This window comes from Sparus aurata, chromosome 20, assembly GCF_900880675.1.
Source record: "Sparus aurata chromosome 20, fSpaAur1.1, whole genome shotgun sequence".
NCBI classification, from domain to species: domain Eukaryota; kingdom Metazoa; phylum Chordata; class Actinopteri; order Spariformes; family Sparidae; genus Sparus; species Sparus aurata.
The window spans coordinates 15,039,792-15,064,615 of record NC_044206.1 but is presented as its reverse complement, the minus strand read 5'-3'; the positions used below and the strand labels follow the sequence as shown (position 1 = coordinate 15,064,615).

Sequence of the window (24,824 nt, the reverse complement as noted above, 5' to 3'; positions counted from 1 at the left end):
TGAAAGTCGTTTCTCAGAACAGCAAGTGGCCCCATCAACAATCATATGTCTTCCATTGATTATAATTAGTTGTTGACAAGAATGTCAATTACTTGGCGTAGATGTAAAAATGTTAATGAGTTGTCAAAAACTGAAAGTTATCCAGGAGACATTTTGCCACTTCTAATCATAAGAATCCACTGCTCCCATTTGCGGCTCTTTAGGCCAGTTTTCTTCATTTAACAATAAGCCCCCTCATATGCTGAGTAAGCCTTCCAAACATCTACTTCAGAGTTGGTTTGGGAAGCAGGCTATCGAATTCAGCTTAAGGTTGACTCAAATGGGAACACAAAATAAAAATAAAAACTTGATCTCTGATTAATATTTCTTTCTTAGCTTCGAACACTCCTGCAATATTTCTATAGTCTTGTAAACAGTCAAAGGGAAACAGTGCAGCATACAGTCACAAAGAGTAGATGCCACTTCCAGCCTTAGGATGACAGAATTCATCTCGGCTGTAAAAGATGTGACCTTTCATTCTGCCTCACCTGCTCCACTTTCCTTTACAGTTTGCAACAAGTACCATCATTTGAGAGGAGAAGCATTTCCTTCTACCCACAGAGTTTATATTAGGCCTAGTTTTTCTCCCTTTTCTCATGTAGAAAACAGGAAGTCATGTTGGAAGAGCACAGCTGTAGCACGGTAAAAATCACCAAATCATCACAGCATCCCACTGAGCTATTTTCAGCATCAGTCCCCTGACAGCTTCACAACTTCACAGCAGCTATGCCACAATGTTCCGAAATTCCCATCTGTGTGCTTTTCCGTAAGATCAAGGCAAAGGCTAGAGCATTGTAGACTGAGAGGGGAATCGCTTCTCAAGCTCTTCCACGATGGAGTTCATGTTTGGGTTGGGCTGAATCTGTGGAGGTGGAGGTGGAGGTGGAAGACCCTCTCCTCCTGCACCTCCTGCTCCTTCTCTACCAACGTCCACTCCCTCTGCTGCGCCTCCTTCTCCTCCGGCTAAAGCATCCAAGGAGTCAAGCGAATCTAGAGAATCAATGGAGGCTCGGCTCTTCATGACCTTCTTGAGCGGGATCTGTTTCTGATCTATCTGGTTGAACATGTTGGCCACCGACTTCTCGATGTCCGCGATGTTTTGGATGTTCTTTAAGATTCCTTTCAGCTCTTTTCGGGGAGGTTCGGGCTCAACGGGGAGGGGTGGCGGCGGCGGCCTGAGGGACACAGGCCGCAGGGCTGGTGCCTCCGAGAATGATGGTAGGACGAAGGTTGAAGGACGTAGGATTGAGGGCGACAAAGGGGGAGGTAGAGGTGGTGGTGGAGGGGGTGGAGGAGGTGGGGGATGAGGAAGCTGCTTTTCTGTATGGTTGGGATTAGGTGAAGCAGGGGGTAGAGGAGGAGGGGTGGAGGGGGGTTGTGGAGGAGGAGTTGAAGGAGCGAGAGGAGCAAATGTAGGAGGTGGAGGTGGAGGAGATGGAGGTGGAGGCGGAGGTGGTGGGGACTGAGATGGTGGTGGTGGTGGAGGAGTGGATGGAGGATCGGGGATAAAGTCTAAAGAGAGCTGAAGTTTCTCTTCCACACTCTGATTTCCTGTTAAATTTGCCCCGAAGCGTCGCAGCACTGGAGGAGTTGGCTTGTGACTTGGTGGAGGGGTCCCTCCATCACTGTGGGTGACGATGATACTTGGGGGACCCTCTTTAACTTGAAAACTTGAGGCGCTATGGGTTGGAGTGTGTTTGTTATGCTGAGGAGACTCAGGGAAAACAGAAAGTAGGATATCAGGTGACAAAGATCCTCGTGAATCTCTGTTTTGCCTTTGCCTCATTTCCTGAAGTGCCTGTTGCTCAAACTGTCTTGCTTGTTCTTTGACAGTCAGCTTGGGTTCCAGACTTGGACTCCCCATTAAATCTGAATCCAACCCGTGGTCAAATCCTGAGTCCAGACCAGCATCTTTACTCTCTTTGAATTCAGCCTTCAGAAGCTCAAGCTCCCACTGCACAGGATCCATCACCACTTGGCGTCTCAAAGCGTCATACATCTCTCTTCGATGTAACCTTGATGGGAGAGTCCAGCTGTGGCCACCCCCAGATCCCCATCCGCTGTCACTGCCGCTGTACCCACCGAATCCTACATCGCCCCCATGGGAACTGAGCCTCAGCCAGGCCTCTCGAAGGCCTTTCCTGGAAGGGGAGAAATTCCCAAGGAGGTCTCTTCTCCTCTGGCTTCGTCCAAGAGTCTCTGGGCTACTCAAAGTCCCATCCTCGTGGTAGATCGGATTCTTGATAGTCAGGGGGTTTTCATCAGAGAGAAAGGTGATGTTGGACTCAGACTTGGGCAGGTTGTGGAGCACCCCGCCGTTAGCAACGCACTGACGATGGGCAGCGATCGCTCGTGTCGCGAAATCTGAAATCAGACGTTGGCGGTCGCTTTCATCCAAGCTGCCACGGCTCCCACCACTGTGGTTTACCCGGCTGGCACAAAACAAATACAGAAAAAAGATGTGATGAAGGGAGAAATAATAAAAGAATTACAGATAAAATATGAGGAAGAGAAGTTAGTTGAATAGATGTGATTATATAAATCAAAACCAAATAAAATGGAAGAGGGAGATGGGGCCTGGATGAAATTTAAATGAAAGAGCAGTAATGCACAGAACAGTTAGCTAAAATGTTTTATAAATAGAGTGACAACAGAAGGATACATAAAGAATGGGACAAAAAAAAGAATCCAACCCCTGCTAGAGCTGCTGTTTGATAAATGAAAAGAGTCTCCACATTAAGAGAAGAATGTGTAAAGGAATGAGAGGAAATGTAAGTTGGATCTTAAAAGAGGTTACGGCACTTTCTTTCTGTGCTGTTTTTACCAGAAGGGCAGAAGACGGCGAACTATTTAAAAAAAAAAAAACACAGTCTTGAAACACAAAGGAAAAGAATGCAAATAGATTGTATGTACGCTAAAAGTGGTACACTACAAAGGATGTTACGGCATCATAAACAAAGGCAGATCTGTGGGGGCAGGGAGAGACAACTTTGTGTCATCGAGCTCTGAGAGTATGCAGATTTCCTTCCAACAAAAGTATATCCTCCTCTCTGGTTGAAGGAGGACTAATCTGTGAAACCACTGGTGTAGTTTGAGACTTTGTAGAAACTCTGCAGACTCGCTGAACCCCCATGGCACATGGATTGCCCACTTCTATGCTGAGACAGGCCAATGCAACTTTTACCGTATATCTGATCAGCCACCATCACAAACAAACCTTCAGCAACTTTGCTTTCTGATCTACCAAAAGTTCAACCTGCCCTGCACATACACGAGGAGCCACTAACAAGCACGGACACAAACACGAAACTAAAGTGGGGAAAACTGCACAGCACAGTATCAAACTTGTCACAGATGTGAAGCAGTTTTTCAGCATCCTACTCACTTTTGTCTGTCAGTCATGGATCAAGGTGGATGGGTGAGAACAAGAGATGAATGCATGAGTCAACACGACAACAGGAGAACCAGAGTGATGAAATGATAACAAAGTATGATGATACAAAGCTTAATGTTGTGACAGGAAGGAACCAGTAGAAAAAGGTTTATGCGGTATAAAATTGTAACAAGAGTCAAAAAGAAGTAATTTTGCTGCCATATGACAAAAACAACTTGAGGATGTATTTGTCCTGGAAGAGTTGGACAGCACTTTGATGAAACACATTTGTATTCCTGGATTCAAGATACCTTACACAAAGAAAGTAATCAACGGTTGTCCACGAGGGATGAATACCTTGCACATCAACAATATTTCTGAGTCATTTTTTTAACCACCAACTGCACAAAACCACATAAACAGTGTGAAATTGCATAAAATATACACATATGTAAGTAAGAGTATACGAAAACAAATTCAAAGGCATTTTACACATCGAGTTACTGATGCAGCACATGCTATGACAGTCACATGTGCCCTAATGCTAAATAACAAGACTTTTAACTCAAAACTCAAAGAAAATATGCTTCATTTCATGTGCCACCAATAACAAGTGGAAGAACCCCTTTTTTTTTTATAGTTCAATGAAAACAGACATTAAAAGCCAAGTCTGTCAAGAGAACAGCCAAAGGTAATTAAAAGAAGAAGAAAAAACGCCCTGAAAATCAGTCCACTGAGCAGTTTGATAATGGACCTTAATTATGAATGTGCAAACTTTTGCACTTTGCCTCGTTTTATAATCTTTAGGGATAATTTAGATACTCCAAGATTGTGGTGATACGGGACATATGCATACACCCATGCAAGAATTACACAATAAATCCCAAATTGCCTACTTTGCGAAGACACACACGCGCACACACACACACACACACACACACACACACACACACACAAAAGACCATCCCACAATTAAACATGCTCTGTAGCTTATCAATAGAATTAATTATCGCCCAGGGTGGTCTTTATAAATTACGGGCTGCATTTATTTCAATTATCTCATATCCAAGTTCATTTCCGCACACATTTTTCAGGGGATCGTTTGGGCTGGTGAGTCTCTCACACACACACGAATGCACATTCACACATACTTGGAAATCCCTTGTTGTCATTTGGAGATAGTTTCTACAATCTTGCATATGAATTGCTCTCATGTTAATGGGAGTGGGGAGGCATATCAAGGACAGACAGGAAACCGGTGATGCATGTAATGCTGATAAGAGTTCTTCTCAACTTCTTGTTAACGCTCCAGTAAGGAATTATAAATGAACTATCTGTGTATTGCTGTGAGTAATTGAGAGAGAGTGTGTGTGTGTGTGTGTGGGGGGGGGGGGGGTTAAAACTTTCCAGCAAAAGTTAACGCAGTGTCTTGACATACGGTCACTATTCGACTCTTGTTTAACCAAACTGAAGTGTATCAGGTGAGTAGAAATTGCCAAGAGGATAAATTAAACAGAATTTCCTAGAAGATGCAGAGAAACATGGGAGCTACAGTAAGAGCTGAAGATATATTGTCTAGATAGCCCAATAACAGAGTAGGTGGACAATAACGCCCTAAAAGAGACAGTTGGCATCAAAAACACATATTTCCACTTGCGTGCAGGTCCAAATCTATCCATCTAGATTGCCTTGGTGTTATTTGCCAAGTTTTGGAGATATACAACAACAAAAACTCATCAGCAATATCTCAATCCCGGTAACGCAAGGTAATTCCAAGATTTTGTTCAGACCATTTTCATGTGGGAACTATTTTCTTTATGCAATACGCATTTTAGATTTTGGGGTAAACTTTCCCACTTGAGGGGAAGCATTACCATTGGAAGTAACTCTTTACGTTAAAGCATTACCTAGTGAAAAAAGTAACTCTTTAGAGTTCTTTTACATTGTGACTTGAAACGCCTCTCTTGCCCATATTGCTGCTATTATGCATATTCTACGACCCATAATCCATAACTCTGCGGGCTTATTAAAAAAAAAAAAAAAAAGGAATTAAGGACACAATCCCCTTCACAGTTTTTTAGTTTATTAACTGCAAGGTGAATTATGAATGATGAAAGAAACTGAAAAAATGCAAATGCATCACAGATTTTCTTTTGTTTTTTTTTGTAACAGCAAAAATAACAAGAAAATACGGTGAAAGTTTTACAGTAACCCATTAATGATTTGATGATGTAACTAAATAACGGATTACTCAAATAGAAACTTAAGGCATTACGTTTCAAACAAAATTTAAAGGTAAAATTATTTACAACATAATCTTGCAAAACAACACTTAATAACCTTACATTTCTCTCTGGTTAGAAGGCTGACCAAGAAAAACGTTATTGTTAGAAGATACATTTGGACCACTTTTTTCCCTATGTTTTTTGAAAGCAGCTACTTGATGTAAATCTTCAAGTAAACTAGAGAGGCTGGGCTCATACTGAATATTGTTCTGTGGGCAGATCATTGACCTTTGTTTTATCTCTTCTATGGTGAGGACATTATTATGCATTACAACAGGGAAACGGACAAGGAAAGAGCTGAATGTTGCTGAATTCCGTGGAGATAAAAATTCAGGGTTTATCTACGACAGTTTTCAGAAAATCAGAGCTTTGTTTGGTGTTAGTTTGCTGTGGGGTTACAAGGTCCTGCTTGATTAATCCAAGATTGTGTCCATTTTAACAAAATGTCAGCTCCTTTGGCCACTTGAAAATGTGAACCCCGGGAAAGAAAAATGTCTCTAGACTACAAAAAAGCTTTGAGGCCTACTTTTGGAGACATTTTAACTCAGTCGATAAATCCTTACAATGGCTTTGGGAATGTTCAACAAAGTAACTCAAGTGTGATGAATCAACAAATTTTATTCCTGCGAGGGGCTGTGTTGGAGTTGATGTAACAAGTTGATCAAGAACAACATGCCCCAATCAGAGTTCAAAGACGGTTATGTATCATTGACTTTAGAGAACAGTCTTCACAGGCTGAAATGTGCTGCCATCTCGTGTGATCACAATCATTTTTCAGTTTGACATGAAATTGGCTCAAGACTTTGACCAATTAGTTTAATTGCTGGCCTCTGCAGGCAAGACTGTTGAACAAGTCTGATGATAACGTCTGCGTGTGTTTATCACTGACGTGAAGAATATGAATAGAGTTCACCGTACCCATCCAAGACAGTTATTATGGCTGAGTGACTTAACTGATGATCATCACCTTTGCACTGTTTTGATTTGATTTCTGTTTTGACATCTTAATGCTGTGGTCGCTTTCGTTTTCTGTATCGTTGAGTTCTAGGTGCTACAGATGGAGTTGATTAAGGTGTTAGGGGGGTTGTAGGTAAAGCACACTTTTCCTGATTCCATTGTTTCTTATTTGGATCCAAGTCTTGGGAATTTTCATTTCTCCTCTGCATTTGGTAACTCTTTAAAAGGGGCAATATGTAAGATTTTTGGTTGAAAACGCTCAGTGATGTCTTTGTTTTGCATTGCAGAGATAACTAGGCTACTGGAGTTGGCATGCAAACCAGCTTGCCCTTGCCCATCCTGTTCAAAAGCTCCTATGCTGGTGTTGAAAACACTTGTCTTTGATCATCCAGTCCAAACTGCTAGCTGCATGCTAAACTGAGCTAGAGAAGTGACTCTAATGATATGCATATTGCACCTTTAGTGGTAAAAATATGTGATATTTGTTTCTGTATGGAATGCTTTCTCTTTGGTCCCATCATAAGGTATGGGATTCCCTTTAGTCCACCTTTGCACTGATGGCAGTCTTGATATCAAATGCTTGAAGCTATCTGGATACATACTACATGAGAACTATGTGTGCAGAGGATTTAGTTTGTTTCCTTCCTTCCTGTTCATTTGCACCTCAGCATTATAGTTCCGAGTCATTGCTCCCGTCTCATTCTATGACAGTAATTGCCTAAATTCTGCATAAGTGTGAAAGAGCTTTCATGTTATCCCAAGCTGCTCCAGGCTAACAGCCCAAGTGCTTTGAAACTAAACCCCAACTTTGTCCTGGTTAATGTTATTTTGCCTTTTGTTTGTGCTTATTTCCCATTATTGCCAATGTCTTTGTATTATTTCTTATCACTGCCTTCCCATTTTGAATGCATGAAAGAGGTGAAACTGGGAAATTATGGTGTTTGTGCTGAAACTTACCTTGTGAATAGTAGCTTTGGTCTGTCAGGTATCATATGATATATTTTTCAGAAGTATTCTCCATCGTGATGGTTAAAATGCAGGGAGATGAAATGTCATGGTACTTGACCGCATGTGTGGAAACCACAAAGCTCTCAAATCACAAAAAGGCACACTGCCAAAGGCTCAAGTTGAACTGCCATAGAAAAGCGAGCTAATGCCTCTGCTTTGGCTCATCAATGCAAATGCCACGTTCACAGTTCACTTACATGGCGTTGTCACCAAGCTCCTCATACAGGTTATTGGCAGTGCCTCCCCCAGGTTTGCCCGTTGGCAGTGCCATCTGGATACGGGCTGTTTTGGCACACTCTGCCTGCCGTCTGAATACAGCGGGGAGGAAACGCAGTTAGTTATCCAAAGTTAGAATAAAATCCAGACCTTCAAAAGTAGTGAAATGGTCATTATCAGGAAAGGAGGGCTTGTAACCTCTTTCTTTGTTCAACAAGTCTAAGCTTTTAAGCTTTCAATCGTTCCTTGGGCAAGTCCTCCTGTCAGTTACTCCTATTTATGTGTATATGCATAAGAATAAATGATCAAAGGGCCAGAATAAGGTTGTTATTCTACCAGGGCTGCCAGCTGAATTGATCTGATGTAGCCTGTAGCCATGCTGGTCTGTCCACCATTTTGGTGCAGACTTAACTATTAACAATAATTACATCAAATGAATTCATGCTTTACAGAGGATGGAGCCTGCTGACTATTGTGATCCCCTGACTTTTGTTTAGCCTTCCTAGCACAACACTGAGGTTGACGCTTTAGTGATACAATCTTAATAACTAACAGGAAGGTTTGTGCTCAGGATCAATTGTGATCACTTTGCCAATCCATTAAGTTTTATGCTAGAACCATAAATTGTTTAATGTGTCTCTCTAAATGACCTTATTATATTAAAGCAGGACTAGGTAACAGAGTATACGCCAAACAGTCACCATTGTTGCAACATCTGGCACCAATTGAATTCCTCTTATTTCTCTTGAATAAGTTGCCTTGATTCACTGTAAAATGACCCGACAGAGCTCATGGAATCAGGGAGCACAAACCAGAAAAACAACAAACTTATTTTTCCTAGTACAAGGAAAAAAAAACATTTTTTTTTTTTCTGGGCAGTCGGCGTGTTCTTCGCACCAAGGTGCAACGACCACCCCGACACTCCACATGACACGACATGACCACATGCAGGCATACACTCATAAAAGCATCACTCATGGACATTTACTGATTCTGTGTTCTTCAGGATTCATTTGTTTGATTGTTCACGTCCTCTTCGTTTCACCGCCCTTCCTGAACTCATCCGTTTTATTGTTCCGTGAAAGTCAACAGATTAATCACAATGAAAGGTGTTTAGGACAGCCACGACTTTAATATTTTAGACTGGGAATATGAAAGCAGTACTCACTCTTTGAATCTGGTGGCAGCAGAAGCGTCAGACAGAGAGACGGGGAAAGAGAGAGAAAGATTAGTGATTATTTGAATCATAAATCACAGTACCTCCTGTTAGTCGGGTTTACTTATTGTAATTTACAAGCAAGTTGGACAATTGGTCTTCATTAGAGTCATTTAGCAACAGAGGCTAGTGATAATTATGCTGATGATTACTACTGTTTTTCTTTCTTCAAGCCTCCGCTCCTCTCCTCACTCTTGTTATTTGTCTCATGATGAGTAGCTCCCTCCAGAATGCACTGATCCAGTTTAAGTGTGTGTGCGTTCGTTTGTGTGTTTAGGAGACGGAGGAAATTAATAGCCTTTCACGGTGGTTAGCTAAACAAACTATTAGAATTGGCACTGTGGGACAGGCTGCCATGCTGAATCATCTGGGGAAGTGACTGGCCCAGGTGATAAAATGATAAATAGTGCAAAAGGACGTCCTGTGGGAGCGCCTGCCAGCTTTGTCTATTTCTCTGTGTGCCTGCAGTCTCTTAAAAGTAATTCAGACATTTTCTAAATGGCTTGTTATCTTTGTCAGCCTGCACGCTTTCAGGACTTAAATTCACATTGGTATTTAGCAGCATCAAATTGATGTTGGAGTAGATGTTTGCACATTAGTGGCTAGAATGTATAAACCAGAAATGACACCAAAAGGATTTTTACACAACAATCTATTCTGCAATGATGGGCGACTGATCAACACGTTTGTCTGTCTCTTAGTACTTTTAATACTCCCTATCCTGTCAGTGGCAGTAAGCCCATTTGTTCCTCTTGGTGAAGTAAATCTAGTAAAAAACGTGAGAAACATGTAGTTGTTCCTGAAAAGGCTGTGGTTCAACAACTTGAACAATGACAAAGACTTAAAATAGCAGTCCTACAGTGCCCAAGACAAAAGAGCGTGGTATGCCTGTAAAGCCAGGCTGGCTGCACATCTGGCCATCACATGTGATTAATGGGGAAAGCATTGCGACTCTGCACCTTGTGCTAAAAATTTGATGACATTTCAACTTCTAAAAACTAGAAAACGGTGTGTTGCGTCGGCCTGTAAGTGCATGTGGCCAAACAGGTGTTTAACCGATCAGGGACCTTTGAGTAACTCTTGCTAGATGTAGCACCTACAGGCATGGTTTATGTACCAGCAACAGAAGTAATTATTTGAAAACAATGTTAGCTTTCATAGAGTGTCGCTGATAAAGCATCAGTTACATCAGAACTAGAGAGTAGAATTAATTGAAACAAGAGCAAAGAAGGATTTCTCAACAGTAAACCTGATTTTCTCTCCTCCCGACTGGCATAAGTAGGAGTTTGATTTATAAACTGGCTCCGCTTGTGGTAGCGCTCCCCTACAGTTGATCTGATCGGCTGAAGTTAGCTTGTGATAAACAGTGATAGATAGTCTGTCCAATCACCTGCTGAGTACTTTCTGAAAGTGCCTGCTCAACAGTTTCTAGAGGCGCCTTAACAAATGGTTCTGTTCGAAACCATCTCGCACCATCTGGTTAATTATGAGGATAGCCCCACTGTTGTTTTGGTCTTTTCATGGGATTTGTTGATAAAAGGAAAGTCTTATCTCTTAAACACAAGCCTATCAGAGGGACGGTAAGCTCCTACAACCTCATTCAGTCCAAGTTGTCTCTGATTAAACTGAACCTTTATTCCAAAACTATTTAGAAAAAAAGAAATACTACACATAATTCATACTCACTGTCTGTAGGTAATAATGACGATCAATATGGCGGGGACACAACAGATTATTATAATAACCGCCAGAGCCAGCAGTGCTCCCTCTGTGTAGCCTACAGTCTGCACCGCTTTCTTCACGCTGGTCACCACTTCAGGGGTTCGGATCTCCAGAATCCGTCCACCAGGGAGGGAGGAGGGGCTGGAACTCTTTATTGATGTCCAAGAGTTTACCATCAAGAAACCTTGGGGAGAGAAACACATGATGCAACAAAGACCAAATATATTTGGAAAAGACTGCGCAATAACCGCCGTTACCTTATTACTTATAAGTGCTAGTAATGCAGAAATACATCCTCATTACTTAATAAATGAAAATAAGGACTGACAAAACTTTTCTTCTTCTTTTCTTCTGCTGCCAGATAGTACAAGACAGACTTCAGCAAACTACCTGAAAACTTGGCAGCACTCCAAAAAACTGAGGGGCAATTAATTTTGGAATTTCTTAATTGCAATGTAATTTAGGTTCCTGTCCCGTCTTATGATATAAAGCTTTTGGAGAACTGCCACTTTTTTACTTGTCATAGATTTGTTGGCGAAGTTCTTACTTGTAGAGCTCCTGTCGAGCTACAGCTCTATTCGTCAGCGGGTCGATGGCATAAATCATGAGGTCCGACTTGGTATAGTCCTCCTGCTCTAATCCATCACCATGGCGATGGGGCCCGATGGTTTCCACGACAACCTTTGCTCCTGGTATCTGTTCCTGGACGTAGCGTTCCAGAATGCTGAAGATGAAAAATTATGGATTTTGAGCAGTGGCATCGCATCATTCTAACTCCATTAGGATGCCAACATGGTCGACACAGATCCAAAAACACGCCTCTGAGGAAACTGGCATGTTCTTTCAAACATGCGGACACACAGCCCTCAGAGTCGGGTCACACCACACACATCGAACAGACACGCACACATTTTATCCATCCCGCCAGCTAGACAGACTCACGCTGTGGAATATTGATTTCTGTACCCTCGGAAACACCTGCTCACAGCAGGAATGATCCCACTAAGGTGTGTGTTTATGCGTATGCGTGTGTGTGTGTGTGTGTGTGTGTGTGTGTGTGTGTGTGTGAGAGAGAGAGAGGCAGAGAGAAAGGATGGTAGGTGCTTTAAAACATCTTTATCAAGTGATGGCAAAAATGAGCATTACAGTTTCTGTCTGTAGATGCAGAAATATACCTTAATATATGTGCAGGGACGTGGAGTTTGTGTTCAGTATCTACATCTTGCCGTTCTTCAAACAAATAAAAAAATAAAAAATAAATTGGCCAACTGTGGATGGAGATAATATTACTTGATTCAAAGCAAATTCCTCAAACAAGCTGAGCTGCATCGGAGCGAAGTCAGAGTATCACATATTAGACACCGTAGTGTTGATAAGGTCATGTTTTCAGGGCTCAAAATGTTTTAAATGTAGCGAGGAATATTTTAAATAAACAGTCGGAGTGAGCTTCAAGGGATAGAAAGTCAGGGAGTATTAAAAAGAAAAAAGCCAAATGGTGGCAATGGTAATAAAAACAGGTAACATTTAAATTTCTGTGAAAATGTATCCTTATAGTCTGAGTTACACCCTGTCTGGATGTGTTAACCCACTACACCTTAATACCAACAAAAGACAAAAACAACAGATCAATATAAAGATATATGATGAACTAAATCTGCAACCAAAGCTTGATCTGTTTTAATAAATTACCAGGAACTGTCTCTGCTGAATATCTGTGGTCTAGCTGCAGTGGTCTTATGCCTGTCCCCGTTACAGTCCCTGTGTGAGTTCTAACTCAACAAAGCACTCAGAGCTTATTCTTACTAGGACACTTTTTAAGGGATAAAAAAACTATTTTTAAACACAACACTGTTTGTGCTCTTCACCAAGTCTGGTTGATTTCTCCGTGGTAGCAATTACAGCCCCAGCCCTTCTTATGAACACCCAACATAGCTAAATCAATATAAAGGCACCACTGACTGGTAGAGTTGTGTGATATAAAAAGACATTAAAATCAAGGCTGAAACTTACATTTCAATATTGCATGTCTCGTTACTTCACATGCACACGCTCTCATATGAACCTGCGACTTTTGAACTATTTGGGCTCGCAGTACAATATACATATAGACAGCAAGAGGTGCTTTTCACCTCTAAGACTCTAATGTTTTATGACTTAGTATATTAGGCAGTATAAGAGTAGAGCTGGGTGACATGGTCTCAATAGAATATCACAACCTGTTCAGATCTTATTTAATTCTTATTTATAAAGATGGGGGTATGTTACAACAGCTCCACTTTTTGTCCGGATGGCCTTTTGCACGTTAGAAGTTCAAACAATATTCACCAAAAATAAGTTACACAAAAAATAAGTCTGTTTCAAAGATCAGTTTCTCAAATCTGTCTTGAGTAAATCCTCTAAAATCTAAATCAATAAAGGATCTCTGGCAATGTTATCAGTTCTCTTCAGTTTTGTAAACTTTAGTAAACTAGTAAACTATGGGGGCTCTATGTATCAATTGTGTGAATTTAACAAGCAAGCTTCAAACTAGGGGAGGCAACATGTTTGCCATGTCACAATATAACGATATCTAAAATCTATTATGATATATGTCAATATTGATATATGGTCAATGGCTGTTCCAACAGCTTTTAGTTATGTTGATGGTCCACGGTGAACCCAAACTGCCTGCTCTCCAGATAAGAACATCAGCATACTTTGTAGAAATTCAAGAAAGGACTGAATCTCATTGCACAGGGTACACGTTGTACAGCCAGCTTAATGCCAAACATGATTTATTCATATGTTCTATTCTAAATTAGAATTAATTAATGTTCATTACCTGAGCAGCTTGTCTTTGTTTTTCTCCACATAAGTTGGAGGGACGTTTGATACAACCACCTGCATGTCCAGCTGGTTCACGACGGACACCTACACAACAGAGACAATGCAGATATAACATTTTGGCATCGGCTGTGTGTCATTTCACTAAAGCTTATCAGATGGCATTCTCCATCACTGAAAAAAAAGTTGGAATTGGAAAAGATTGCATTTTTAGATCAACTCTGCTTTTGACAATTTGAAATTGTTTTCACATTTTTTATCAACCTCAAGGACACTCCGGGAGTCAAATACATTTCATTAAGTTCAACCACTCAATTCGTTTAAGGGGGAAATGTAGAACATAAGACTAAATAAACCTTTTTACGGGAACATTATAAACCTGTCAGCAATGTCAACACTGTATATATACACACCACTATCTCTGCCTTGCTGCTGTGTCCTTGACCATAGTTGTCTGTAGCAACCACCTCGAACTTAAAATATGACCTCCTCATGTTGCGGTACATGATCGCTGTCTTCACCACGCCGCTGTACGGTTCGATGACGAAGCCGTCTTTGCTGTCTTTAGTGTCTTTCCCAGGGGGAGGGGGGATGATGAGCCGGTACATCATAGAACTGTAGTTACCAGTGTCTTTGTCCAGGGCCTGTAAAGTGAGCAAAATAATCAATACACAGTGTCATTATCATAATCATCATCCCAACAGCACTGTGGTCAAGTCATTGTTGCTAATATCATAATTGTAAATTATCTGATCTGTGATGATTCTAATCACGGTGATCCCACCACCTCCTTGTATTCTATGCAAGGTGTTTGCAGCTAATCGATACACAACGCTGCCATGTATACTGATCATTCCAGGACTGATACCCAGTCTGCCTTGTATTCCTCACTCACCAGAAGAACCACCCCTCATTTTACTGTTGCATTTATCTTGCAGGGGACACCTGTCGGTGCTTTTAATGTTTGGTGTAGTGCTCTGAATCAGCAGTAGGGGATAAAGTGGTGCCTTGAGCTGTATGCAGGTACTGTATATTTATGGCTTACTATCAAATCTCTCCCTCATTCACACATGCATACAAACCCCATGTTTACATCCAGACACACTCGCACAAAGACAGACATTGATTTATTGCCAGGTCTTTATAAGAGGGGCTGGGAACACAGACTGGTGATTCAGCTCTGAGACGCCCACAACATCAAAGGCAAGAAACAAAAAAATTTAATTTTCTTCTCATGGCCAGGGAATAAGGAAATGGAAGCAGGGAGGAAATAAAAGCATACACATAGAGACGAGGGAATAAGGGAGGACCAATGCAAGAAAAACCCGTATAGATCTATTTTTTGTGTTTTTTTACTTGCAGAGTTAAGTTAGAGTAACTTTTTAAGAATACATTGAATGCCTGCAGTAATATCAATCAGCTGTTATTTTAGTATAGCTGTGTCGAAAATCCACTTACCTGCAAACTTATAGCTGGTATTGAGTATTTTATGTTTACACAGGAAAAGAGCCAATTTAAAAGAGTCAGTGTGACTAATTAAATCGTTAATTTTTTGTTGGATTTACAGATGTGACTAAAAGAGGAAAAATAAAATAAAAATAAAGGATTAAACTGCTGAAGAGACATTTTGAAGTCTCTAAAGGATCCTTAAATGAGATTTTAAATACTAATAGAGCAACAAATCTTTAACCTCTGATGAGGAGGTTTTGTTTTTACCAGCAACAGTTAGTTTGTTTGTTGCACTGTAAAATCTGAAGTGACTTTACTTAAGATATTTAGAGTGGTACAGGGCTTAAAGAGGACTGTTGGGCCTTGATGCTCTACTGAGTGCAATACAAAAATATAGTGGAGCAATGGCACCGCAAGCAAAGAATGAAGTCACTGTCCCTCCGAGTGTGTTGGAATCTGAGCTTCTCAGTTGCCAATAGTTTTGACAGTCGGGCGTGTGCATCTTAGTACATGTGAGTGATTTTGGAAAGAGATAGTTATTTGTTGAGTCTCGTGTCTTGGTTGTCAAAACTGATGCTTTGGGTTGAACAAGACTCGACAATTAACCATTTTCCTCCAGTGTCGCTTTCTACATCTTTATTTGGCAGCCCTCTAATTGTCACACAAGCATGCTTTGCATCGTAAATAAAAGTATAATGACTTCAGTATAGTAACTGTGTACTGAGTGACAGTTGTTGGTGAAAATGAATTTTAGTATCACTTTAACAGCATTTATTCAAAAATAAATACATTCACAAAGCACTTTAATAAAGTGCTAGAAAGACAGGCTGGAGAGTGAGAGATTCTAGACTCTAAATTTGCATTTGGACTGGTTGTGGAAATTTAAATCAGAAAAACAAAACAATCTTTGCAGGTAATGAATAGGTTCGCTAATGTGAAGCTCATCTAATCAATAACTGCGCTCTGGCATCCTCTGAGGGACAAAAAGACAGAGCTGCACGTGCACTTGAACACGTACGCTCTGGAGGCATGACAGCCCTGCATGAAGCAATACACACAATTAAAAAATAGACACGCACACAGACACATTCGCTCAAAACTCATTAAAACAACGCATGTGCTTCAGACAGATGTGATGGAATTAGTTATACTTGAGTGAAACCACTGAAATTGAAACTGAACGTGTCTCAAACTTTCAATCTTTTGTCTCACTCACGCCTTCATCTGGATGTTAACATGTGCGCCGCCAGCATCGCTGTCCATCTTTCTAGTCCACCCCCCGACTCCATCTATTCATCTACCCATGAATCATGTATGTCTCCTCTTCCTTATTCTGTCCAGTCAGTTTGCGTCTCCGCAGGATGCCAGTTATCTTTATCTAACCATCAATCCTCTCCTTTCCTTCCAACCTCCACATCTATCGCCTCTCCCTGCGGTGATCGAGCCGACTAGCAGGCTATTAGTTCTTCCTGTCAGTCTTCTCAAGTATTTAAAGAGGTCAGGTGATGGTAGAGCAGGTTGCTGTAAACCAGCTCCCTCCAAATATAGTCCTAAAATCTGTATGCAAAACCAGCACCTCAGGTGTTTGCGGCAGAGGAATAATAATTTGAGATACCAGGTTATCAGTAAGAAAAGTACATTTTCTACACTTGTGAAACAGGTGTTTGAATACGACTCTTTGTTGCATGCTCACCCTTATTCTCTCATCTTTCCTGTCACTCTCATGGTGTGTGATCTAATGAAGCAGGAATATCTAAGAATGATCTTAAAAACTGTAATAAAATATTAAAGCAGATACTTTCCTGCTAGAGACCCTGCCCGAGTCTCTTGTGGCATCCAGGCTCATTAAAACATATTGCTGCTTCTCAGATAGGGGCTGAAAGATAGACTCTGTGACCCATTTTGGGTCCTGAAAGGTATTTTAATAATACGCGAGTCGCTCGAGTTGTTTACAGTGATATGAAATTCTCCAGAGTTAGGTTAAAAGACAGGGAAACAAAAAGACGTATTAATTAACAGGGAGATGGAAGGTAGATTTCGAGGGAACGACACAGAGAATAATCCAAACAATTAATGTGGTTACATGGCTAAATTTGTCTTTAAAATGTACAACAAAAATACAGCACACACATCTGCACATACACTGTATGCACCTTCGTACTGTGCTAAAGTGAATTGTTATTGAAAGCTGTGATAGTTGGGTCACTGTTCGTTCCAAGTCATAACAACTTAAGTCTCACATTAAAGTTTTGGATATTCTCTTAAAGGAGAACTTCGGTCGATTTAAACATGCAGCTTCATTGCTCAAGCTACCCTTGACTTGCCAGTACCGAAGACGCGAACACATTTGGTCCAACCATTACAGAGCTCCGTGAACGGAGATTTAGCATTGACAGCTAACAGCATGGGGTCAGAACTTTACACTGTGTTTTAAGCATCTTAACATGCTCCACATCTCACACCAAAAGTTATGCATCATCAGCAGACACCTTACAACACAGCACTGTAGCATGTATGACTCAAAATTAATAAAAAAGTAGTAAAAACAGTGTGTTTGTGCAAGCAGACACATCGCTGTTTGTTGACAGTCTTCGGAACTGGCAAGTCAAGGGTAGCTTGAGCAATGAAGCTGCATGTTTAAATCGACCAAAGTTCTCCTTTAAGAAACAATTGGTAGCACAAGATTGGATGAGTAAGAGCAACACTTCAAGGGAACTTTCATACCCATTCTTTTATTTTCGATCACTACTAGAACAGGTTTACACATTTTAATGCATAAAAAACTATCATGTAATGTCGAGAGCTGCAGCACTGTATTCCCCCCTCTGTCTGAAAACCTCTGTTTTAGCTACGTCCCTTTAAGGCCCTCCCCTCCTGTATACCCAGTCCCCTGTGATTGGTCACCTCAAAGACGCCTGACCCAGCACCGCTTACAACAGATCAGCTGTGCAAAATCAAATCTTATGTGCCAAACTAGCCACTCGGCTAATATCATGCAAATGTGTGACTCTTTGATGTAGTGTGATGTCACAGAATTCATGGGCGGGAATACTGATGAGGCGTTTTAAGAGCAGTGTTTCCTGTGGGAGAGAGGAGCTTCCGTTGGTGCAGACTTTGGGCTTTCTTATTTGTAATAACTTTTATGAGCACAAGAACCTATATAAAACTAAACATAATAGGTTTCCCTTAAAAAATTCCCTTAAAAAATAAACCAATTCATGCAACAATATTATGGACTGAAGCCGAAAATGATGTAATACCGATGAATACACATTTCTTTGTCACAGTCACAACTTCTTTTAGCTCTACAAAGACATTATTTATTGCGAGGCAAGAGCATTTCAGTCAGCCAACTCAAATGGAACAGATCATTATGTAAATGTAGAATATGCAGAGCATTAATATTTGGCCCCAGAGCTCTTACTTTGTTGCTCCACACACGAAAACATCAAAGTGAGCACAGCAGGGAGTGGGGAGTGATGATACTATAACTTCCCCTCAGGATGAGATGGACTCTACGGCAGGTGATGTAACAACACAGCTTTCAGGTGAGTGGTGTGGGCAGCAGGCATGAAGCCAGAAGAAGGAGCAGGGCACTGACGGCTTCAGTACTCCACCATGATTAAAACAATCTGTTGGTTGTATGTTACAGTGAGAGGAGAATGCCATGTGAGTGTAGAGGTGACTCAAGTGAGGGCAGCCTGAACTGGCTCATGGGCTTCGCTTCATTAATCACAGCGTGTGTTCCTATTTTTCATCTACCCCACTCGGTTTGATTAGTTATGTATCAGGGCTGCAAATCACGATTGTTTTTGTTTTTGAGCCGTCGGCTGATTATGTTAACAATTGATATATTTACATATAAAAAAAGCAAAGTCCAAAACCCAAAGACTCTTCATTTACTATCATAATCGACAAAGAATAGCAGCAAATCCTTACATTAAGAAACTGGAACAAGCAGTTGTTTAACATATTTGACTGAAAATGGACTTTATCAAAATAGCTGGTGACAAATTTTCCCTCGATTTACTAATAAATAAATCCACCAAACTGTGTGTGTGTGTGTGTGTGTGTGTGTGTGTGTGTGAGTGATCATACCTGTACTTTCAAGACTGATGTGAACGTTTTAGCATCTTCTGCAACCCCTCCGATGTAAAGAGCTCTGCTGAAAACGGGCGGGTGGTCATTCTCGTCCTGGATGTCAATTATCACCTTAGCTGTGTTAGCTAAGACACAGAAACAATTTATACGTTACGATGGTCCACTTTTGCATTTGGCATTACAAGAAGTAGTGCAGTAATTGCTCATAAACAAACTGAAGAAATGCATACAATTTCTATTCAGGCATTGTAAAGTGTGTTGTACCTGCCATATATCAGCAAGAAAAACAACAAGGCAGGGACTTTGCATTATCTACTGCTTTCCCAAGTATAACAACAACTATCACCTTTTTTCCCCTTCTAGTGATTATGTCAACATGTCTACACTAAGGTCTAAATTAGTACTGCTGTTGCTTTACTTTTTCTATAGCTTGGGCTGGCTGACAAATTAAAAACTGCTCTGACAATGATTGAACAGCCTCTCCTTAAGAGAAATCCGCAGCCCAAGTTTCAACCACTTTCACGAGGTGATTAGCAGCATTTTGAGAAAACAGAGGCAAAGAAGACAAAGGAAGTTAACGCCCCTTAAAACCTTGTTTCTCACTTGTCTCTACAACTTTACACCGTCACAACCAAATAAGCAACATCCAAAGTTAGAAGCTGGAACAAAAAACATCCGAGTGGTGTTAAGAGTTTAACACTCAAAAGCTTGGTTTATCTGCTTCATCAAGACTGTGTGATTAACACCGCTAACAAGCTATCAATACATTTTGATTTAAATGATCGTGAACTGTGATTGGTGTTGCACAGGTGTGACATCAAGTAAGTCTCTTCGGTGAAATAACCACACATTTTGTAACTTTGGAATAAGATATTGTGTTTATGTAGGATCCCATTTACCACACTGAAAAGCAGATAAACAAAGCTAGTTTTCAGGTTCTTTGAAAATGTAGACATTTAATAATGACAGATGGTACATTACTAGTTATATCAACTTAAATAGTTATCTTAATGCAAAAAAATGAAACACTTTGCAGACAATAAGCAATAGTTTATTTAAAAGGTGCAACTGGTGTTTATAAACCTTTAGAATTGCTCTAGAAATGATTTATAATTAATTTTATTGTTTGTTAACAGTCAAATGTCTAATAACTTAAGTTTAACTATAAATGTAATTCTAACCAAATTTAAAGGGTTGGACAGTAAAGTGATTGAAGGATTATTAGCTTCACTTTCAGAGCCGAAAGAAGAAGTGCTGAGCTGCTGAATGTCTGGGTTTGCTGCAGTAGTCATGAGTCTACTCTGATACATCTAATAAAATTGCTGAAATATCCCCAGAACCTCACTGGCCATGACTTTTGACAATATTGCAGTCAAATTTGTGGTCTTTTCAGGTCAAATGTCTTTAGAAATAATCTCCATGCCATCATTCAATGTCAAGTTCATCACTATTACTGTAAAAAATGCATTTCGAATTACAAACTACATGAAAGAATGTATTTTGAAACACCAGCAAAAAATATTAAACAATACTGTAAGGCAACCAATCTGCACATTCAGTGTGCAGATTGACACTGTGCCAACGAGCTGCTGTCATTCACATTCAGTGATTGCAACTTGGAACGACTCGCATTCAATCTTATCTGGCCAGAAACAGGGAGTTGTGAATCACACCCACGTAAAGCTGCAGCATAATACCATCAAGGAAAGGCAGAATTAATTTCATGATTGTGAGCTTCGCAAGTTTTACTCCAAGACAGTCAAAAGAGAAAAATAAATAAAAATAAATTCTCTTCGAAAAATTACTTTGCAGTTTTCTTCTCAAGCGCCAAATAAACTAACAGATGCAAACATTAATCTGCTTATCTATGAACAACCACACCAAAAAAATCTACCCTTACTTAAATTAGAAAAAAAACAGATTAACACATTGTTAGAATCTTATTGATTTGTCACCTGACTAAAATCTGTGAAAACAAATAACTGAAGATCTGCTAATGACTACAATGACTTGTTTCAGTCTCTGTGGAATACACAAATTCAAATAGTCGGATGTAACGAGAACAGCATGTGGTAATGGCTATGATTAAAGAAAAACAAAGGAGAAAACCAGGGGAGCTGCACAGAGAAGAGGCGGGGAGGAGGAAAGATAGTGTGGGAAGAGATGGAGACTAATTAGAACCATTTTCACTTATGCTATAATTTCAATTAAAAGCGTGAAAACTTATTTTGGTCGATCTTTCCTCCCACAGAGGCGAAGGAAGAAAATCATTTTTGGATGGATTGAAATGGGGACAGAAATGGAAAAAAAATAAGATAAAAAGTAGAAAAAGAAGCATAAGACTTGGAGACGTTCAAGCTGTTTCTCACATTACGGCAGGGTCAGTTTAATTTAACACTGACCTACCTGTACCGATCGCTCTGTATCAATGTTTGGAGCGGAAAAAGTTACAGCTCTTACAGATAAAAATCTTCAAATCTTCAAAAAACTCCCTCGCCAGCTTCATTTGCTCACTTCATTGGAACACATGTTTGATAGTCAGGAGTTCAATTCTGGACAGCTGCATAATTGGATATCGGCAAAGACCTGTGACAGCCGATGAGACTGAAATAGTCAGAGGAGGAAAAGGCGAGCAACTGAATAGAAAATCTGCAGCAGTGAAGACAACAAAGCCGATGCAGCCTACAGGTTTGACAGACAGCTGAGAAGGAGGAAAAAGTGGCGTGAAAAGCAACAACAGCCAAGTCCCAGTAGAACGTGTATAACTGTATAGACAAGGAAGAGGAGTTGGAGAGAACTTGTACAAGGTAAAAGAGAGCTCCGGAGAGAATGAGAAAGCGAGCGAATGTATGTACAGAAGAGGAAGCTGCAGCCTGTGGCAATTAACTTGACAATATCACATAGTGGGTAGTGCACCGTTTTTCTTTTCCGAAAAAAAGTGTGTGTGTGTAATTAGAGAGGAGACAAACAGTGGAATCTGTGCTAATGCAATCTGAAGTCAAAAGTACAGTCCTTTAATCTTTAGAGGTGGAGAGTTCACAAAACACAACCACGCACGTACTCTTAGAGGGAGCTCGGAGGTTGGAGGACGCCACCCTCATGGAGTCAGCTTCCACCTTCAGAACGTAGCTGGAGTTGGCCTCGTAGTCCAGGGGCTTGGCGGTGGAAATCACTCCTGTGGTCTGGTTTAATGCGAATGCACCTGGAGCGAGAACCAGAGGTAGAGAGATGAAGACAGACGGCAAGAGAGGGGAAGGTAGGATTAAAGAAACAGAGTGCAAAATATAGGAGGGAAAGGTCAAAAAGGGAAAAAACAAAGTTTATTTTCTTGTAAAAGGCAGCTGGAAAGTGGGCGGACAGTGCTATTAGCTGTTAACAGGGAGAGTTTGAACGTTGTTTAAATAAAAAAGCTTTCTCAAATGACACATAAAAACCAAGCAACCTCAACCGAAACCCTCCGAGGCCCCATTTACACCTGTCATTTAAAGTGTTTCATAACCAGATGCATTTTTAATACTTTTTTGTTTACTCTAGCCGCATTTCATACAAACATAAAATCTGGTCTTGTTTTCCCAGACTAAATGCAAGTCATGGCGGACAGATGGTGGTGATTTAGATAAAAGTTGTTGAGAAAAAAAAACACCTGAGTAACAATACCTGGTAGAGTGTGGCAATTAAGCCAAAATAACATTGACATTCATGCCATCCATAAACATGGAAACAAGTGTTATGTCATTTATACGAATCAAAAATGGAGGAGATGTGTCTTTCTTTAACCAGACAGCGAGAAAGACAGTGAATTCCAGTGTGTCTCAGCTGCCTCGACTCAGATGCCTATGAGTCAAATGGGTTACCAGTCAGGGTGTAACGGTACATGTAGTCATCGTGAAGTCACGGTTCAGTGCATGCCGTGATAAGAATGGTGAGAGCATAAACGCTCTGATCGCGTCACCAATCCAGTCAAAGACGTTTTCCAAGATGACCCCATTACCTTAGATGAAATAAAAAATGCTATTACATGTATGCAAAGTGGCAAGTGTCCTGGTCCGGACGGTTTTCCAACAGAATTTTATAAAAATGTTTCCCTAAAACTGAGTCCCTTACTTAAAGCTGTATTTGAGGACAGTTTGGATTTATCAATCCTCCCTCCAACCCTTCGTCAGGCGTCAATATCCTTACTTTTGAAAAAAGGCAAGGATCCTCTTAATTGCTCTTCTTATCGTCCAATTAGCCTTTTAAATGTTGACATTAAGGTACTGGCTAAAGTACTAGCTCTCCGCCTTGAATCTGTTTTGCCTACAATTATTTCCTCAGACCAAACAGGCTTTATTAAAAATAGACAATCTTTCTTTAATGTTAGGCGAGTATTCAATATCCTTTATTCTTCATCTCTGTCACAGCGTCCAGAGGTTCTTTTGTCCCTGGACGCTGAGAAAGCCTTCGATCGTGTGGAGTGGGGCTACCTGTTATATGCTCTCCGTAGGTTTGGCTTTGGTGAGGTTTTCATTTCCTGGATTAAATTGTTATACACTTCGCCACTGGCCTCAGTTAGAACAAATAACACACTTTCATCATATTTTCCTCTTCAGCGTGGAACAAGACAGGGATGTCCATTATCCCCTTTGCTTTTTGCATTGGTTATGGAGCCTTTGGCAATCTCAATTCGGCATTGTACTGATATTAAAGGGATTTTCAGGGGAAGCCAGGAACACAAAATTTCGCTTTATGCCGATGATATTCTTCTCTATGTTTCTGACCCCCTTTCATCTATCCTGCATATCCTCAACATGCTTAAGGAATTTGGTAGATTCTCTGGCTATAAACTTAATCTTGAAAAGAGTGAACTTTTACCGATTACCCCTGCTGCTAGACTATTATCCCTTCATTCTTTGCCATTTAAAGTAACAAATAATCAACTGAGTTATCTTGGTATAAGTATAACAAAATCTCACTCTCAATTGTTGAAGGCCAACTTTACTCCACTCTTAGATCGTACCCGACAAGATCTTATTCGTTGGTCCAGTATGCCCCTATCACTGGCTGGACGCATCAATACAGTTAAAATGAACATTCTTCCTAAGTTCTTATATTTATTTCAGTGTGTTCCATATTTCATCCCAAAGGCCTTCTTTAAACAGCTGGATAGCATTATTTCATCATTCATTTGGAACAATAAATGTCCTCGAATTCGGAAATTATTCCTACAGAGACAAAAGCTGCGTGGTGGGATGGCTTTACTGAACTTTCAAATATATTATTGGGCAGCAAATATCAAAAGCTTATTGTACTGGCTGCAGGATTCTCCCACCTCTGACATTCCTGCTTGGTTACAGATTGAATCTAGTTCTTGCACTCGTATCTCGCTCTCTGCCCTTCTGTGTTCATCAATTCCGTTGCATACCCCCCAGGACTGTCAGAACCCTGTTATCTTACATTCTTTGAAAATTTGGTCCCAATTTAGAAAACACTATGGATTAGTTTCCATGTCTACTTATGCTCCAATCACAGCAAACCACCTGTTTCTAGCCTCCCTCATAGACAATGCATTTGATCAGTGGTTCAAAAATTGAGTTTTGAACATTAGACAGTTGTATAAAGAAGATATCTTTATGTCATTTGACCAAATTAAAAATAA

General features: G+C 40.5%; 1 protein-coding gene across 1 annotated transcript in view; it reads right to left on the bottom strand.

Annotated features, from left to right (window-relative positions):
• LOC115571271 (protocadherin-15-like) overlaps positions 1-24,824 on the bottom strand; it is a 214,123-nt gene that overhangs the window by 26,900 nt on the left and 162,399 nt on the right. Inside the window, 9 exon segments of the mRNA XM_030400563.1 lie at positions 7,860-7,970; positions 9,047-9,055; positions 10,781-10,944; positions 10,946-11,000; positions 11,364-11,540; positions 13,638-13,726; positions 14,053-14,283; positions 19,187-19,314; positions 22,251-22,391. Coding sequence (XP_030256423.1) covers positions 7,860-7,970; positions 9,047-9,055; positions 10,781-10,944; positions 10,946-11,000; positions 11,364-11,540; positions 13,638-13,726; positions 14,053-14,283; positions 19,187-19,314; positions 22,251-22,391 — 1,105 coding nt within the window.